Below are 19978 nucleotides of genomic sequence, written 5' to 3'. Positions count from 1 at the left end.
GGGATGCAACAGCTGGAGATTGATAAGATAAGGGAATGGAGTGGAGCCTTGAGGCTTAACCTAACAAGGATGTAGAAATCTCTTGAAACACCAAATGCTTCGCTTCCCACAGGCAAGGGCTCCTCCAATATTAAGAGATCCATGAGGCAGAAATGACGAATGGACCAAAATAAGGCACGGGAATTGATTTTCAAATTCATCCTTCCTCTCATGTAGGCAGTCATCGAGGTCGCCCCATTTTCCCCAGGACACAAATAATGCCACTGGCAAACTGACAAAGGATACAGTCTAGGACTGAGTGATGCCCAGTTTTCAACATTGCGATATATCACCAGCTAAATATCACAATGTCTGAAATAAGGATGTAACTATGTAGAGGCGAACAGAGTACAGTTGTACCTCAGAAGTCAAGACAAATCCGTCCCGGAAGTCTGTTCAACTTCCAAAGCACGGCTTCTGATTGGCTGCAGGAAACTCCTGCAGCCAATCGGAAGCCATGGAAGCCCCCTCGGACGTTCGGGTTCCAAAAGAACGTTTGAAAACCAGAACAGTCACTTCCAGTTTTCAATCGTTCGGGAGCCGGAACTCCCAAGGTGTTCAGGAGCCGAGGTACGACTGTAATGTCCTGGCAACTACTACTACTTAGGGGGTCTAAAACTGATACATTTTTACTTAAACATATTTTTATAACTGTTATTTTATAACACAGAGCAACAGGGCAGCAGGAATCATGAGAGAAGGGATAACCGGCTTCACAGATTTTCCCACATCTCATTTTTTTTACATAGCACACAAACACATTGTGAATTACGATCTATTGCCATGTCAAATTTTATGAAACCCCATCACGAAGTGGACTTCAAGCCGATTTTGGATGATGTATTGACGCATTGCCGAGCACCACTGCAATTCAATACTCAGTACTGTACTGAGCTCAGTGGGCGTGGCCACTGAGTAAATAACAGGAGAATCATATACATGTCTACTCAGAAGTAAGTCCCACTTAATTCAACGAGGCTTACTCCCTTGCACTGCAGTCTCAGTGACTAACATCTCATTTACAGTTTTCTGCTAAAGGGAGACCTGAATGCCTAAGCAAAGAAAATTGAATTAGGTTTCTGTTGCAAGCCGCAATCCTAGAAAGTGAGCACATCACTCTTTAAAACTGATATGCTCCAGACCCTGAAATGCTTTGGGCCATCAGGGAAAATATAATGTAAATTAAAATTAAAATGGCTTCAGAAGAAGACTCAGCGGCAGCTTCAAGTAGAACAACCATTCAATTACGCATGTACAGTATTCCAGTTTATTTTACAAGTCACTGTAGAAGAGAAGTGAAGAGAGAAGTAATGAAAACAAGTAATCAATAGAATCATTTTGAGAAAGGAGCTGAGGGAGCAATAGGCAGCTCAGACACATGCATGTACAACAGTTGATTTCTCACTGCTTGATTACTCAACCTGAGCGAGCCTGCAAAAATGAAAGCAAACAACATCTCTTATTAGTGAAGCCATGAAATGAGACTGACGTTGCCTGGTCTTTGCACACTTCTTGCGCAGGAGTAAAATGCCATGGAGTTTAGTGGGGCTTATTCCAGCTTAGCATGCATAACATAAAGAGGTTTCCTACCATGGTTTCTCTAGCTAAAGCAACAATTTTCAACCTTGCCCACTTTTCAGTATTTTATCATGAGCCTACCGCAGAGGCTTATTTTGTTTAACTGAACCCCAAACACCAAGGTTTGTTTATCATCTAACAAGAACTGAGCATGCCACGGCAGTTACAACTATGGATCACAAGCAGTAAAATTCTTAAACCAGCATATACCGGTATTTCAATTCTGGTGGATGGCCCAGTGATTTTTTAAAAAAATTCATTTTTTATTTGCAAATTTAACAAGGAAAGAAAACAAAAGGGGGGAAATGAACTTCGCAGAGATGACGCATGCTACAAGACAGACTTGCCCAGTGATCTGGAATTGCATGTTTCAGGAAAATATAGGCCTGTGGGTTTTGTTTTCCAAATCATGGCTTTTAAAAATAATAAAAATACCTGTGATTTTACTGTGTACAGTCTTTTACAATGTTTGTAAGCTGCCACTGCGGTAGATATATTGAAAAGAATGCAACACAAATAAATAATAAAATAAAAAGATAATCAAAGCCTACATTTTTAGAATTTACCAGTGTGTTCTGGTTTGTTTAAAGGTTTTGATGGATAAAATGAAATTTCAGAGGCAAAACCTTAACAAGAGAGAGAGAAAAGAAGGAACTCTACTGAGTCCCAGATCTGGAATTATTTTAGATTATTAGATGTTAGGCAGAGAAAACAAAACTGAAATTAATTCACAGACACCAGTATCATATTATTATTCAACTGTTTAGAAAAAGTGCCTGGGATATTATCCTGTCCCATGGTAAGTATCCTATGTGCTTTCCCTCAAAAATGGTCTCCGATCAGCCACATCAGTAAATAGGGCAGATGTGATCAGTTACTTCATGGAGTAGCTATGTTTGCACTTACTAGGGCAGGAGGTGAACTTAGCTGTTCACAGCTCCTGCCATCTTTATTTTACAAGCAATCACACCGATTCCTTGACCTTCCAAATCAGCCAGTAGTCTAAATCTCAGACTTCCACAAAGGATCTTAAGGTAGCATATAGTTCATCCACACAAGAATCCTATGAAGGGGCCAAGATCACTGTTCGAGAAGTTTCACATCTTAATTTCTCATCCCAACACTATACCACACTGGCTCTCTTGAGCCAATGTTAAAAATACATTATTCTACAGATGTCATCATACAAACAACTCTAAACTTTACACAAAATACTTCCAAGTAAATATGCAAAGGAACGAAAAATTAGGCTGCAGTCTTGTGACCATAAGGGTAAGAACAAACTCTTCAAGAAAAAAGACTTCCTTAAAAAAAAAGTTCTGCTATATAGACTGTAATTATATATAGACTGTAACAGTTTAAACTGTTTAAAGATCTACTGTATTAATATATTACTCTTGATGGAAACCGCAAAAGAAACAAAATGTGCAAAAGCCCCTTGTATAGAATTAATGCCCAATTTCTTCAAGGTTAATAACTTAGTAATAGAGAGAGAGAGAGTGCCAGTTAGGAGATTTGTGCTCCAAAATGCATGTTAATAAAAAGCCTTAGTAATAATAAAAGCTTCATCATAAGCTGTGGTGAATATTGTATTGTGGCAAACATTTGGTGTAAATGCCAAAAGTTGAGGGGCATGAGTGGAAGGAGGTGAAGGGTGAAATTGGATTCTCTAAGACACTCTTATCTAATTGTAAATTATTCTTTTGCAGAATCTCCTGAATTTAAATGCAGTGTTGCTATGAGCTGGTGACGAGACAAAATGTATTGATAAGCCTTGCCTTATTAACTGCTTCAATTACCATTACTGCTGACTGAAGGGGAAAAATATTCCCAAACCAGGCCAATAGCTCAGCAATTGTAGGTGTGGAAAAATGATTTTTAAAAATACAATTGGCATGATTGCTCTCATCCTCTCCAACACAGAGAAAGACACAACAGAACTGAGAGAATATTTTGGACTTCTGGCTCCTACAGTTCTAAGCATGTGTCTAGTTTTCCTTTCCTCCTTTTGTTCCCTTTTAACTGCAAAATGAAAATGCCTCTTATAATACTATCCAAGGCATGTCTACTCAGAAGTAAGTTCCCTAGGGCTCACTCCTAGAGAAGCAGCATCAAAATGGCAGCCTTAATGTATATTCTGACCAAATATATTTTGTAAACTCGGTACAGTATGTTGTCCTCGTTTTGTTGAAGCTGTGATTACTCGTATCTGCTTTTTCAAAAGTTATTTATATAGTAGTACAGTATTAGCAAACAGATTTCCCCACCATCTGAAACATGAAAAATTGGACGTTTTCATAAAGATTTCTGAGTTGTTGTGCCCAATTAAAAATCCTGCACCTACATTGGCCCACATTTCTAGGGAATTCTTTCCTAAGCACCACTTCACAAAAATAGACAGACAGACAGACAGACAGTCTAACACAGGTAATAGAGATTTCTCCTAATAACAGAGTAACATGTGAATAGGGCTTCTATCTAGCCTATGAAATACCTTTAACAAGTCCATAAATTTATTCTAAGCTTCTAAAGTAGGCATCAGAATTAAGTATGTATTTAATATATGTATATTATGGGGTGGGGATTGCTTAAATGTTCACCCCAGAATTTTGACTAGCACCTCTGGGCATGGCAAATAAACCATAATTATTTTTTTAAGAAACCAGGAGTTTTCTCAAACCACACATTCAGTTTTCAGAGTGGGGTGATAGATCAAAAGCACTACCACAATACTCTGTATTTCAAAAAACCAATGAGAATCTCACTAGCTTGGTTTGTTGATATACTGGCTATTGCTCTCCATGGGACAAAAATTCTGCAGTCACAGAAAGCCTAGGCAAACTCAACCAGTTTTTTACTTACTATGAACATTCTTCCTAAAACAACCCATGAAAATTACAAATAACAATGCTACTGTGTGACTTTTAAACATCAGGAAGGTTTTAAAAAGTATTAAAATAGAACAACTACTAGCATTCCATAGATTCTAAAATATTCAATGTATGTATATTGTATATAGGTATGTTCAAAATACAGGTCTCTTGTATATGGAATGCATCTTTCATCAATTACCTAACCAGCATTAAAACAAGCCCTCTTTTTCGATGTATAAAAACTACATGCTTGCATGGGCTCAATAGAATTTTCACATTTAAAATTTAAACAGCAGCATTTACCATATCCTGTGATTTGAACTGGATGTTTTTTCTGATGCGCCCTAAATATTTACAGTGTGATCTGCTTTAACATGTTTGATTTATTTGGGGGAAGGATTAAAAAAAAATAAAACTTTCCAAGCAGCATGTATATAAACAGTAAGTAGTATTTGATTCAAGAATAAAGAATGAACACTTAAATGTAGCTTAAGTGTAATATATAAACAACAGGATATGCTTCCATTCCTTTTTAGCAATTTTAACCATTTTAAGTTTGGTGCTAATCTGACCTGCACAGCCAATTAGGTAAGTTTACAGTATGAATTTGAGTTTGGTTTAGTATATGCACTTGTTTGTACCTCTATCTAAAAATCAATAAAGCATGTTATGTGCTCTCTTAACACACTACCTAAGAAAAATATCCAGAAAATCATCAGTTACAACTTTAGAGCTTACACAATATTGCCACTGCTACTAACTGTTGATGGAACGAATAATCTTCTTGAAATGGATTTCTTTCGGTGGAAAAATAAGGGACTGGAATGGAAACTTTTCTCCCCCACATCATTGGTCTGTTTTGAAACACCCCGATCTTGATTTAGCTAAAAAGCCAGTTGTGGCTATATCCTCCCCTGGCTTAGCGTGGCTCCCATGTCACTCCATCACTGCCAATCTCCCACTTCCACCTGCCAAAGGTGCAGGTAGGCTGGAGATCCATTGGTGAGAGCCAACAGGAGGCCTCAAAAAACAGGGCATTCTCAGGGTGGGGCTGAGCCGGCTGTGGATCTGCTGGCTGCCAAGCTGGTCTCACTGCCATCATGTGACAACATCAGACCTGATCAGATCAGTGCTCTGCCCCTTCGGCTGAGGACACTATGAGCAGCAGAGATGTGGCCATGCTGGAAAGCCCAGCCAACACAAGGATTTCACCCTTAGTCAGTACAAATGTTTCCCAGAGAATTGCTTCTTCTCTGGCATGAACCATTGCCACTTAATTTCTTTTCAAAGTCCTTTAGAGCATATGTAGGCCAAAGCACCTCTCTAGACTACTACTTTTTGTATTTGTACCTTATTCTAGTACAGTGGTACCTCGGTTTACGAACTTAATCTGTTCCGGAAATCCGTTCTTAAACCAAAACCTAATGAGACCTCCCACCGCCGGTGCCCTTCCACCATTCAGATTTCGTTCTTAGACCGAGGTAAAGTTCACAAACGGGGACACTACTTCTAGTTTTGCTGAGTTCGTAAACCAAATAGTTCGTAAACAGGGCTGTTCTTAAACCAAGGTACCACTGTAGTTTGAGACTTTTGAGTTGCAACCTGTGTCTTCATACTAAATGTGCATACCGTAATAAAATGTGCTTCAACAGCTTCCATTAAATATGTAATGACATCTAAGAGAAGAAAATATGAGTATGAGACCATGGAGCGCAGCCTGCCCTGCACCGTAAGAGGCAGGTAAGTGAGGAAACCCGCTAATCCAGCCCTTTCTTCCTTGGTCCTGAACACTACCCACCAAGAAGATACCTTATTCCCTGGTTGCTTCCACATAACCGGATGTTCACCTCTGCCGTTTATTTAGTGGCCTAGCCATTTCTCTGGGTAGCATGGTCTGGCCAGGAGGCATGGGGTGAATAGTAAGGCCACACATAAAGTGAGCCGGTTTTTGGTAACAGTTTGAATAGTTTAAATTTTTTTTTAAAAAAAAGATCAGGAGTGGCTTGCCAAGTTGAGCAGGGCCCCAAACCTGACACCAATGCCGGGAGGCAACTGATGCAGCTCTGCCCACTAGGTGAGCCACTCCTGAAATATAAAAGAGGAAAACATATCCAGATAAACCTAGTTTATATTGTTTCCTTACTCAAGTCATTAGTTCTCTCAGTTCAACTTCTGGATTCTAGGTTTACTGCATCCCTTCTATCCATCCTGGCTTCTTTTCTCTGATTTTAGCTTTCTCATTTCTTCAAACAAAGGTCAAACGATACTTATCAGCTTTACTTATATACATTATTTCCGCTCCCTATTCCAATGTCTTGGCCAATCAGAAGGGCAGCCGAGTTCTCTGTGGGTTTCTCGCTCCCACAATTTCTTTGCTTTCTTTCCCAGCCCCCTCTTTTTATTTTACTGTTTCATTTCACTCTTAATTTTCCTTTTCCAGGGCTGAAAATTTGACCCTCCTGCAAAGAGCAAACTAACTAAAAGAAACCATTTTAGAATCAAGAACAAAGCACACAAAATGGCTGAAACAGTTTCACTCCTTCACAGAGAAGATTTAAATTCTAAAAATATGCACTGGAAGCAGAATGATAATTTTCTAATCCTTAAGAGGGTAATGTCAACATCATGAAGTGACACTTTCCTGAAATGAGAATGAACTAGGCACTAATGCTTAATACACTGCCAGTCCCATCTTAGGCACACTGACTCAGAAGCAAGGCCCACAGAGTTCAATAAAGTGAGGCCTTGGCCTTGAAGAGTCCAAGAGCAGAAAAACAGTGGGCAATGTGAGCCAAGTTTCTTGTTTACGTCAATACAATCTATCTATTTGTGTGTGTGTCACACAAAGGAATGTATGTGCAATTGACAACCTTCGCTGAAATAAACTGGGCAACATTTCTGTATGTGGAAACTCCACCTTTGAGGCAGAGCTCCAACAGCTGCAGGAAATTTTTGGATCATGGCGACATAGCCACATGACTTGAAGACATCAAAACACACGCAGGTTCATACACACCGGGCTAAAAAACAAAAACCTCCGGGCACATCAACACCAAGCTAAAAACCTGACACTGTGGATTTTATTGAGATAAACCGCTGCTTGCTCTAAATCACTTCTGTGAGCAAAACTGAACTACCCCTCCATCTCTTTCCCCACCCCAAAATCTACTCCAGAGAGGTGGGGGGGAATCCCAGGGCAGATTTGGGAGCACACCAGGGGAAAGAAAGTAAATGGAAATTCCACTGTGCCTGCAGAATTCACTCTGTGCACACAAAGGATTTGTTTGGATGCAACCCTATGAATTTCAAGCGTCTTCCCAATCCTGATATACAGGCTGACCCTAGTTATTAGTTTATTAGTTAGAAGTCAGCCTCATTAACCTCAATGGAGCTTGCTCTTCAGTAGAATATGGATTGTAGCCATACACAGTTTTAACCCCCTTTTTTTAAAAAAAAAAACACTCACAAAAACCACAACCCTTTAAATCTTTGCTATATTTCTACAGCCAAAATTATTTATTCAAAATTACTTCATGAATTATTCATCAAAAGAACAGAGAACAGCAACAACAACAAAAACCTACTGAGGGGAGTGAGGGGGATTTAGTTTTGTTTCAATTAGTTTGTTTATTTGTTATAGTGGTTCTATGTATGTTTGCTAAGTGAAGTATAAAAGTGTACTGCAACTGTATCAGTGTACTGTACAGTGGTACCTTGGGTTAAGTACTTAATTCGTTCCGGAGGTCTGTTCTTAACCTGAAACTGTTCTTAACCTGAAGCACCACTTTAGCTAATGGGGCCTCCTGCTGCTGCCACGCCACCGGAGCCCGATTTCTGTTCTTATCCTGAAGCAAAGTTCTTAACCTGAAGCACTATTTCTGGGTTAGCAGAGTCTGTAACCTGAAGTGTATGTAACCTGAAGCATATGTAACCCGAGGTACCACTGTACTTTATCCTGCTTTTTATATTTATTTTCGAAAGCCTAATAAAAATTATTATTAAAAAAGAGCACGCACACCCTCACACACAATTGATTGCAGGACACAGAAGAAACCCCTGTGCCTCCTCTGCACTGTACCTGTTCCCTTCCTGATCTGTCTTTGCCCTTGGAATCTAGCCTGGTAAATTCAAGAGATCCAGTAATGGACACAGGACCAACACTTTTGAAGCTCAGAGTCATAGAATAGCAAAGTTGGAAGGGAGCTCGAGGGTCATCTAGTCCAACCTCCTGCAATGCAGGAATCTTTGCCCATAGGCGGGCTCAAACTCACGACTCTGAGATCCAGAGTCTCAAGCTCTACCAACCGAGCCAACTCTGAGAGCCAACGTAGTGTAGTGTTGAACTAGGACCTGGGAGAACAAGTTTCAAATCCCCCACATGGTCATGAAATTCATTGGGTAACCTTGGGCCAGTCACTCACTCTCAGCCTGCAGGGGGTTGGTCTAGATGACCCCAAGACCCTTTCCAGAAAAATAAACAACTATTTGACTTTAGAAAACATCTGAAGGCAACCCTGTTTAGGGAAGTTTTTAATATTTGGTGTATTTATCATGGTTTTAATATTCTATTGGGAGCTGGCCAGAGTGGCTGGGGAAACCCAGCCAGATGGGTGGTGTAGAAATTATTATTAATTATTATTATTATTATTATTATTATTATTATTATTATTATTATTATTATTCCTATCTACAATTCTATTATTCTATCTCACAGGGTTGCTGCTGTATGCTGTCTTAAGCTCCTTGGGAGGAAATATGGGCTATGAAAATAATAAAAAAATATAACATAATATAAATAAATTTGAAGCAGGTATAACTTGTGCACAACAACCAGCAGTACACCACTCAATACCCAGCCTCCAAGGTCTATTTACAGCAGGGAAAGAGAAGAAGAAGAAGAAGAAGAAGAGTTTGGATTTGATATCCCGCCTTTCACTCCCTTTAAGGAGTCTCAAAGCGGCTAACATTCTCCTTTCCCTTCCTCCCCCACAAGAAACACTCTGTGAGGTGAGTGGGGCTGAGAGACTTCACAGAAATGTGACTGGCCCAAGGTCACCCAGCAGCTGCATGTGGAGGAGCGGAGACGCGAACCCGGTTCCCCAGATTACGAGACTACCGCTCTTAACCACTACACCACACTGGCTCTGTGTAGCCCTCCAGATATTGTTGGACTCCCAGTTCCCATCAATACCAACCAGCATGACCAGTGGTCAGAGATAATGGAAGTTGTAGCAAATCCATAGGTTCCCAAACTCAGACTTACAGGCACAAAAAGGCCTCAAATGCTTGTCCTCAGGTTCTAGGCGGTGATCAAAGTGATTGCTCTTTATCAAAATATATGCATTTGGTTTGATGCGTCTTCTGTTAGAGAAACAATATATTTAAATTAGGGCTGCAACCCAGTTAAATATTTTTAATCATAAGCTGTATGGGTTTAATTGATTAATATATCTACCAGTTAAATGTGTATATAGGTACAAACATTAAGTTAGACGGGAGCAAAGGGCTTCTCCACACATGGAAGGGCTTTTTCATATTTAATGCAAGATCCTTTTGTGAGAAAAAGACAACTAAAAACCAGAGGTGTGTTTCCATTTGTAAACGAAATTTCACAATGTGCTTGTACAACAGTTCACAAAACACCTCTGTCTGCTCGCCTCTACCTGAATCCAACCTAGTATTTCTGAAACAAGACAGGAGCACATTTTCTTTGTTTTTAGATAATGCACACACATGCAATAGCTGGCATCATTTAAAAGAAGGCATTCCTCTTGTACGTGTGAAAAGAGAGAATCCCTCTTTTAAGATAGTGCTTACTACTGCAGTTTTTACCAACACTTGCATTAAAAACTTCTACTGCCCTGATGAATAAAGAGGCACCATTTTAATGAACAGAGCAATTACATACTGTTGATTTTCAAATAAAGTGCAACTTCAGATCTCAGCCTCGCAGCCTAGATCCTCAGAACATGCTACAAAAGTTTCACTGTAATCTATGGGTTCAGACAAAGTTAGCTAAGCTTGGGTTCCACTGAATTTAATCAGTCATTAGTCAGAATTTAACTCAAATCCCATTGATTTTAACAAGAACCAGGTTCAAATAACTTTAGCCTGGATCCAACCCCATGCAATTCAGTCCTGGGTAACTAAACTGTGGTCCAAGAATAAGAATGTAAATCGTAGGATATTTCAACTACCAACAGTCTTCTTTTACATTTCTACAAACTGTTCTGGGAGTACAGAGCTTATCAACGAAATTGATCCATTTGAGTCTAACATTCTTACTGATCTGCTGAAAACCTATTTGCAATCTCATCTCTGATTCATCCTTTCTTTAAAAAAAAAAAACCAGCTGTGTGTATATATGGATTATGGACACTTGCTTATTTTAAATTGGGAACTGCTATCTAGCGAACATTATTGTTTACTGTACCTGGCAAAAAGCTGAAGATTTCTGTATTGATTTATTGGCCTGCACAGCCTTGACAGGTACCTGTCATTACAAACCAGCAGATTTAGTATAGAGAAGGATATGAAGGTAGTATGCTTTCACTTCCTACACACTGGTTTCCATGCAGAGTAGCACAGAACACGAGGCGACATACCAGAGGTTACAAATGAACACAGTACAGCAAATGAATTTTTGTGAAAGCATATCTGAAGCTCCTGAGTAGGCACACACTGCTTTATCTTTTACTTTTGCTTCCATGTCTATAAAATTTAAACACTACCATTAGAATTGTGGTCTTTAAAAAACAAACAAACAAACAAACGTCCCACCATTTTTGGTAGGTTTTTAAGGACTGCCCAGGGGTAGGTGGATGCAAAACTGCTGGATATTCAATGGCAGAGGTGTACGTTATGATAGCACTGCTTGACTGGATTACAAAACATGCAGCACACTTAGAAGCTGACTCTGGAAAGGTGATTTCCAATGTTACAGAGTACAGAACATCTTTTTTCCCCCTAATCATTGCACCTTTATTATTTTGTACCATTGTTTATTTTATTTTATTTTTAATTTTTTTTAATTCAAAGTTATAAGAAGACATATTATCCAAAAACATATCCTTATCCCCCCCCATTTTTCCTCCCTCCCCCCTCCCCCAGAGTACAGAACATCTTGAGGTGTATAGCGGAATGCCAGGTCGTGAATATTTTTAATACATTTTATTTATCTATTTTGTAAAGCAGCAGGGAGTTGGGCTTCAGAAGTCACCCAGCTTTAGTGACATTCCACTTCTACTTATAGTAATCTCCAGCTCCCCATCTGAGCAATTTGTTTTACATAAGTGCTCTTTTTTGATCTAGCCCTAACAAGCTCAGCTATCAGGCAATTTACCGTTTGTCAACAGCAATATCACCAATAAAATACCTCAGTGGAGGCGAGGACAGAAGGCCCACACAACCGCTTCAATCTGCAGAGCTGGCGCTGTTATAGGTGCCACATAATACTTGTTCTGCATTTGTAAGAATTCAAACTTCCAGTGCGGAAACACTCAAACTTTGGAACTCCCTGCCTACTAACATCAGGCAGGCACCTTCCCTGTAGAGTGGTACCTCAGGTTACATACGCTTCAGGTTACATACGCTTCAGGTTACAGACTCCACTAACCCAGAAATAGTGCTTCAGGTTAAGAACTTTGCTTCAGGATGAGAAAAGAAATCGTGCTCCGGCAGCGTGGTGGCAGCAGGAGGCCCCATTAGCTAAAGTGGTGCTTCAGGTAAAGAACAGTTTCAGGTTAAGAACGGACCTCCGGAACAAATTAAGTACTTAACCCGAGGTACCACTGTACTCTTTTTGGGCGGCTGTTAAAAACATTTTTGGTTAAACGATCCTACCCAGATATGTAGAATGTTTCTATGTGTTTTAATGTGTTGTTAGCTTGTGCAGATTTTTATTATCATTTGAATGCTTAAACTAATTGTTTTTAATTATTTTTACTGATAATTTCATTGTTTTATTCTTTTTGTAAACCACTCTGAGGTTTCTTTTTACAAACGAGAGGTATATAAATTGTATGAAATAAACGAATGAAGCCAAAGTGAAGAGGTCTGCTTTCAAAGTGAAAGAGCAGGGCCACAGTCCTTTTTCAGTCACTGGTTTTATACTGCAGACCCTCCAAGTGTCTCTATTTTTCAGGGATGTCCCTGATTTAGAGAAGCCATCACAGTTCCTGATTTAACCCTGGAATGTCCCACTTTTCCTTAGGATGTCCCTATTTTCATTGGCGAAATGTTGGAGTGTATGGAATTATCTGACCCCCTAAGCCGTCTGAAGGCAATCCAGTATAGGGCAGTTTTAAAATGTTTAATGTTCTGTTGGGTTTTTATATATGTTGGAAGCTGCCCAGAGCGGCTAGGGCAGACCAGTAAGATGTGTGGGGTAGAAACAGTAAAATCATTATGGAATAGGACGTTCCTATTTTCATTGGAGAAACGTTGGAGGGTGTGCATACTGTTCACTAAACAAGGCTGTGTACACATTACCTACCAGCTTATAATGCAGCTAGGTTGTTCTTTTTCTCTATTCAGATCAAAGCTGGTTTAGGGGAGAACCCATCAAAGGCAGTACAGTGGTATCTCAGGTTACGTACTTAATTCGTTCCGGAGGTCCGTTCTTAACCTGAAACTGCTCTTAACCTGAAGCGCCACTTTAGCTAATGGGGCCTCCTGCTGCTGCTGTGCCGCCGGAGCACAATTTCTGTTCTCATCCTGATGTGGTGTAGTAGTTAAGAGCGGTAGACTCATAACCTGGGAACCGGGTTCTTGTCTCCGCTCCTCCACATGCAGCTGCTGGGTGACCTTGGGCTAGTCAGACTTCTTTGAAGTCTCTCAGCCCCACTCACCTCACAGAGTGTTGGTTGTGGGGGAGGAAGGGAAAGGAGAATGTTAGCCGCTTTGAGACTCCTTAAAAGGGAGTGAAAGGCGGGATATCAAATCCAAACTCTTCTTCTCTTAACCTGAGGTACTATTTCTGGGTTAGCGGAGTCTGTAACCTGAAGCGTATGTAACCTGAAGCATATGTAACCAGAAGTACCACTGTAGAAACACCAGGATAGATACAGATTGTGGCTAAAGCCCTGTGCAAGCTACTTCCCAAACTAGTAGTGAGAAGGCACGAGGAGGAAAGTAAACTGCAGTGTGCATGCAGTCTAAGTTGCATTTTACATGCACATGCAAGTTGCAATTCTAATGACACCCAATTCTTTATTTCCCCATCAGGAACTCCTCCATCCTAGATGTTGTCCAACAAAGAACGTGTGTGGTTTTTAATCTTTCTGGAATGAAAAATCTGAAGGTCTGAAATCTGTTTTTACTATTTTCTCTGGTTTAGAATAACCTCTTCTTTATTTGTTATTTATAGTATGATGAATGCGTATATTATCATGAATGCCTTTTCTATATTTACAATAACATGTTTGTTTGTTTTTAAGTGGCAGACAGGGATCCGCTTACTCACATGATTCTATGATTCTATAATAATTTGATCTGGCTTCAACTGGCTTCAGGATGTAACTCCAAGAGAGCGTGGTCAGAGAGTTGGATGGACAAAGACAGAAAGTAAACTAGTGGGTGAGTGGTTGGAAATCAGAGATTGCCCCCTCAATGTAACTGTTGTACAGCAGACACAAGCTTGGCCAGTGATCAGTCCAACAACATATGGAGAGCTACTGGTTCCCATACATGCAAAACGGGATCACTCTGTTCACTATAAAGATCCAATATTACATCAGGAGCTGATATTTTCAGGTTGAAAACCCTAAAAACAATTCAATGTGCTTGCTTTACTAGTGAAACCTTCCCTCCGCCAACCTCTTATTTAAAGATAACATTACAATGACTGAGGGTGTTGTAAATAAAATGTTTTTAAAAGAAAATGGTCTAACAACAAATCATTAAAAGCTGTAACAATGGGTGGAGCGGAGTTTAAAGAACCACAGAGCATCTGAAAGCAGTGGCTTGCTCACGCATAATGCTGATCTGAAGCCATGGTTTGTTGTTGGGCTTACACAAACATCCATTTCTTTTAACCATGGTTTGGCATTATATGTAAACCAAGCACCCTTCTTTAACCATGGTTTGCTTGACCACCCTTCCCCAGAAGCTCACTAAACTACAAGAGCCTGAAGCAAGAACTGGTGGAAATCAGAGGAAACTTTAGAGAAACAAGCCATAGCTTGTTTTTCTCTAGAACAACTCATAGTTAGCTCACTGTCTGTCCAAAACACAGCTTAGTATTATGTACAAACCAGGTCACTGTCTGACTTAAAGCTACATTTGCATTTACTGTCACGGCACTGTGGGTTAAACCACAGAGCCTAGGACTTGCTGATCAGAAGGTTGGCGGTTCGAATCCCCGTGACGGGGTGAGGTCCCGTTGCTTGGTCCTTGCTCTTGCCAACCCAGAAGCTGTACGCCGGCTCCCTCAGCCAATAAAGCAAGATGAGCGCCGCAACCCCAGAGACGGTCACGACTGGACCTAATGGTCAGGGGTCCCTTTACCTTTACCCAGACCTGCAAAGGCAAAGCGTTAAAAACAAATTTCCCTTTTATGTACACCAAATTATTTCCACAGTGCTGCTGTTAAGAGTTGTGTTTGGGGCAGTAATTTATGGTCCTACTTTACAGAATGACCAAGTTCCCCAGTTACTACAATTCTGAAGAAAGTAAAGTAAAACCCATTGGGCTCCACCATAAGACCACCAGGTCCTGTGTCCAAAACAGCATAACCGCACCCCTCTAGCTTAACATGTCACAGTAAACCTCAAAGGGTTGGCCTCTTCCAGTCTTGGTGACGGCACATTTGTTCTAAGCATTATATATGAAAGGGTTTTGGGGAAAACAAATGTTCTAGAGCAGTATTGGGCTATAAATCCCATACTAAAACTCTGGTTTACTTAGTGCTAATTTAGTATTTTCAGTACAGCAGCAGACATGTGAAAGCCTAACTGGAAGAGCTTAGAGCACTGACCCTTCACTGTATTATAGTTCAGTAATTGATAGGTTTCTTTCTGCACAAATACTTTGTGTTTGATTCTTCCAGTCCACTGATGGCTAAAACTTCAAAATATATCTAAATACCATTTGAGTTGAAATCCCTGGCTCTAGAGTTTCATACTTCTCTTGATGATATGGTTATCTGCATTCTTTACAGTCGTACCTCGGAAGTCGAACGCCTTGCGAGTCGAACGTTGTGGTTCCTGAATGCCGCAAACCTGGAAGTTGAGTGTTCCAGTTTGCGAATGTTCTTTGGAACCCAAACGTCCGACGCAGCTTCCGTGGCTTCTGATTGGCTGCAGGAGCTTCCTGCAGCCAATTGGAAGCTGTGCCTTGGTTTCCGAACATTTTGGAAGTTGAATGGACTTCCGGAATGGATTCCAAGGTACAATTGTATTGCAGAGTGAGATCAAAAGAGGGGGTTGAGAAGGAAAGGACACAAGCTGTTAAGATACACGAAAAGGCACCCGAAGCCAGGTGTATTGGTTTTACTTTGTCAAGTTTGGATTTATTCTTCCTCTTGTCAAAACCACACAGCATGTTTTATTTCAATGTTTTAAACAACTTGCTGACCTTAGAAAGCCATTGGTACCTTTTATTCAGATATTAACTTCTACAGAACCTCTGTAGAAATTCCATTTCTATGTAGAGAAAGCCGCTCTTTTGTGGCACTGCAGATTCCAACTCCCATCAGAACCAGCTGGCATGGCCAATGGTCAAGGTGATGGGAATTGCAGTATCAGGAGTGCCACAGATTCCCTATCCCTTAACTATTTTGTTGTTGTTTTGGTTACACATGCTTATGTTGGATTCATAGACTTGCAAACTTCTCAGCATTTATCCCGTGAAGTTCCCAGCCCCAAATTTCTTCAGGGCACCATTTTGGGGAAAACAATAAATCTTCACGCTCTTTTTTAAAAAGGTGCTGGTACTCACTATGAAGTTGTTACAGTAAATGCCACACTTTTAACATTTAACTTTTGGGGGGCAGGGGGTACCCTTGAGTACCCCCGGAGGAAAAAAGCACTGCGTCTGACCATTTCAGCCCTGCCTTGCTGGCTTCTGGGTGAAATACAAAACCAACTCCCTGCCAGAAACAAGCGCATCGAGAGATAGGGAAGGAACATACCACCAAATCCAAGCGTACAGGGGGAGGCACGAGATCTGAATTTGGGGAGGGGGGGAGTGCAGTGCAGGGGGCGCAGGAATTCCCCAACAGCTGCAGGAGAAGGAAACGAGGAATGGGCAGCGGAGGTGGGAAACTCTCCGAGGCCAAGCGGCGCATCGGCGGGGAGGCCTCCCTCTCGGCTCCCCTCCCCGAGGGTGCCGAGCTCCTCCCCGCCGTCCAGAGCGCTCTCCCTGGGTGCTCTTTGGAAACTCTCCGTTGTTATTGCCGCCTTCGTATGCGAGCAGCCTGTGCTGCCCAAGGCCGTCGATGCCGCCTCCTGTCCTGATTGACACCGGAGTTGGTACATACGGGGTCTGTCACGGGAGGGGAGGAGAAGGGTGTCGTTTGGTCTAAATATGGCTTTTCTGGTCTGCCCCCTCCCCGTCTCTCCATGTTACCTTGGCGCCACCACCATCATCAAGGCTGCAAGGGAGACAAGAGGCAACGCAAGCGCAGGTCCCCGAGGGGGAGGGAAGGGGGAGATGCACAAAAACACACACACACAATAACAACACACAGAGGCAGTTTGCACAGCCTCCCGCTCGGAGTTTGTCAGCAGCCAACTCTTCCCCGGGGGAGAAAGGAGCGGCGACAGCGCTGCAGCCGCGACGTTGCGCCAGCGAGCGCGCAAGAGTTGTGTCTGCAAAAGCAGCTCCGGGGACAACTAGATAAGGACGGAGCGAGGAGCCCACACTGCTGGTTGTATCGTACACAAACACACGCCATTAAAACGTGCAAGACGTCGAAGGCCACACGCACATGTCACACTACAGAGATCTCCCGACAAGCCGCCTCTTGCAACAGGCGCTTCCAGCAACAACAACAACAGCAGCAACGCTGAAGTCGTGCACGACCCGCGCGGCCTCCCGGAACCACGCAAATGCCGCGCGTTGCCAAAGGCTGCGTTTTCTTTTTATTGTGCGTTTCTTTCCCCTCGCCCTGCCTCCCTCTAACTCAGACCTGCAGGCGACCTCCACGCACCTTTCTTTTCGGCATGATGTCCCTTCTGCGGGCCGCCGAAGGGAAGCGACGAAGACGCGGCTGCTGCTATTGCTCCCTCGCTGCTGCTGCTGCTGCTATGACTTGCCACCGCCGCTGCACAAGCGCAGATCTCGCGTCCTCCTCCGGCGGTGCCTTACGAAATGTCCCCGATCCGCGGCGGCCCCAACGAGCAGCGGTGGCAGCAGCAGCGGCAGCAGCAGCCTGGGCGCTCTCGGCGGAGCCTTCCTGGGGGCGCAAGCGGCGGCCTCCACCCGCTGCCACTAGCGACCGCCCGCCTCGTCCGGAGAGCGAAAGAGAAGCGCGCGCATGTGTGCGTGTGTTGGGGGGGGGGGATTTGCACACTTCTGGATCGCGATTGGCTCCCCCGTTCGGTAGCCCCCCCCCCCTCCGCCGCAGACGACTAGCGAGGGGAAGGCCTTGCGGTTCAGATGCAGGGCACGCAGGGGCGAGGCGGGATCCTGCCATTGGCCAGCCGGCGGCGCGCGGAGGCTTCCTTCCCAAAGGAAGGTCGGAAGGAGAAAGGCGGATCGCCCTGTCTCCATTTACCCCGAGTGTAGCGGGGAGAGGAGGGTTGCTTCCTTCGCCACCCTTCCGCGTTAGCCACAACTGGCTTCCCCCCTCCAAAGATCCTAACATGTTCTTCAACCTCATCGTTGTTGCCATAATGTTGATATCGAGACCATACCCTCCAGTGAAAATAGGGACATCCTCATTTCGCAATCAAATCAGAAACGGGGACGTTTTCAGTAAATCCGGGACTGTTCCTGGAAAATAGGGACACTTGGAGGGTATTATTATTATTATACCGAGTTAGTGTGTAATAATGCTGTAGCCTACGAAATATGGTTGGCAATAAATCCCTGCAGCCCTGATCTATTCGTCTCTGATGCTTTTATTTTAATTTTACGCACCGGATTGCTTCCCTCTTGAGAGCAGATGTCGGTTGTCCTCTTCAGGCCATGCACGTCAAGGGAATTTCAAATTACGATATTGTTTGTTTCTGCTGCCTGCTCCGGAGGAAGCTGCTAGCTTCATTAAATATGGCCGGCATATAATCTGAGAGATTTCAACAGTCAGTTGAAGGGATTAATGCAGGAAAACCATCAGGTCATGGATTTGCCCCTATTTCACATACCGGTAAATTAGGCCAACATCAAGCAGGAAGTGGCTAGTCTTGTTTCCTACTTTTATAGAGGACAGTCCTGTTTTGAAGGACGGTCCTCTGTTGGACAGTATCCCCCAATTCATGGCAGCCCACCCAAATTTGGTTTTAAAGATGAGGAACCATGAAAAGGTGTAGTAGGAACCTTGGAGGTGTTTGCCAGCAGTTAGCGCAAGGTTACCAGATTTTTTTCAATGAATCCTGGGACACTTTTCAATTTCAATGGATTTTGTATGGGGACTGATTTGTAAATCCGGGGACTGTCCCCAGGAAACAGGGGCATCTGGTAACCTTAAGTTAGCATCACTTGGTCATAAGGCTTCACAGGCTCGGTTGCACAATCTGGGTAAAGGAGGGGGGAAGTGGCAGTGGCAGGGCATCAGGGAAACAGGATGTGCCCTCCCTGCCTGCAATAAATAACGTTCAGCCTTTTGTGTCGTAACTTACATTTTCTATCCCGTTTGTGAAAGCACACATTCCCACCCCACACTTTTGCATTTCATGTTTCATACAGCTTTGTACTGTATTTTGTAAACAGAACTGCTCCTAGGTACAGATCTGTTAAGGTTTCTTCTCTTTCTTAGCAGAAAGTGATGAGAAAGTTGCATAGTGCAATATATTAGTTTGGGACTATTAAGGCAGATCGACACCATACATTTATAAATCACATCCAATTCACGTTTAAAATACATTGTTGTTGTTTAGTCATTTATTCGTGTCTGACTCTTCATGACCCCATGGACCAGAGCACGCCAGGCACTCCTGTCTTCCACTGCTTCCCGCAGTTTGGTCAAACTCATGCTGGTAGCTTTGAGAACACTGTCCAACCATCTCGTCCTCTGTCATTTCCTTCTCCTTGTGCCCTCCGTCTTTCCCAACATCAGGGTCTTTTCCAGGGAGTCTTCTCTTCTCATGAGGTGGCCAAAGTATTGGAGCCTCAGCTTCACGATCTGTCCTTCCAGTGAGCACTCAGGGCTGATCTCCTTCAGAATGGATAGGTTGGATCTTCTTGCAGTCCATGGGACTCTCAAGAGTCTCCTCCAGCACCATAATTCAAAAGCATAAATTCTTCAGTGATCAGCCTTCTTTATGGTCCAGCTCTCACTTCCATACATCACTACTGGTTAAAGCACATTATTGCCCTCAAAAAAATCA

The 19978-nt window shown here is 42.6% G+C and overlaps 1 protein-coding gene and 1 long non-coding RNA gene across 6 annotated transcripts in view; one reads left to right on the top strand and one right to left on the bottom strand.

The window, feature by feature from the left end:
* The window catches only part of HMGN3 (high mobility group nucleosomal binding domain 3), a 30199-nt gene extending 12210 nt beyond the window's left edge, over window positions 1-17989 (bottom strand). Inside the window, exon 1 of one of the 5 annotated variants that reach the window (XM_081904944.1) lies at window positions 17641-17989. In XM_081904944.1, the coding sequence (XP_081761070.1) occupies window positions 17641-17655 (15 nt within the window). In that variant the 5' untranslated portion in view covers window positions 17656-17989. Of the gene's footprint in view, window positions 1-6299; window positions 6438-17640 lie in introns of those variants that run through there. The other 4 variants (XM_081904945.1, XM_081904943.1, XM_081904946.1 and 1 more) reach the window with 4 other exon arrangements.
* On the top strand, window positions 6479-8179 carry LOC309366400. Its single transcript, XR_014166691.1, has 2 exons — window positions 6479-6564; window positions 6931-8179. It is a non-coding gene; the product is annotated as an uncharacterized lncRNA (long non-coding RNA).
* Window positions 17990-19978: the final 1989 nt, after the last annotated feature.

This window comes from Podarcis melisellensis (genome assembly GCF_964234715.1).
Source record: "Podarcis melisellensis genome assembly, chromosome: 3".
Taxonomy (NCBI): Eukaryota; Metazoa; Chordata; class Lepidosauria; order Squamata; family Lacertidae; genus Podarcis; species Podarcis melisellensis.
This window is presented reverse-complemented; position numbering and strand designations above follow the sequence as displayed.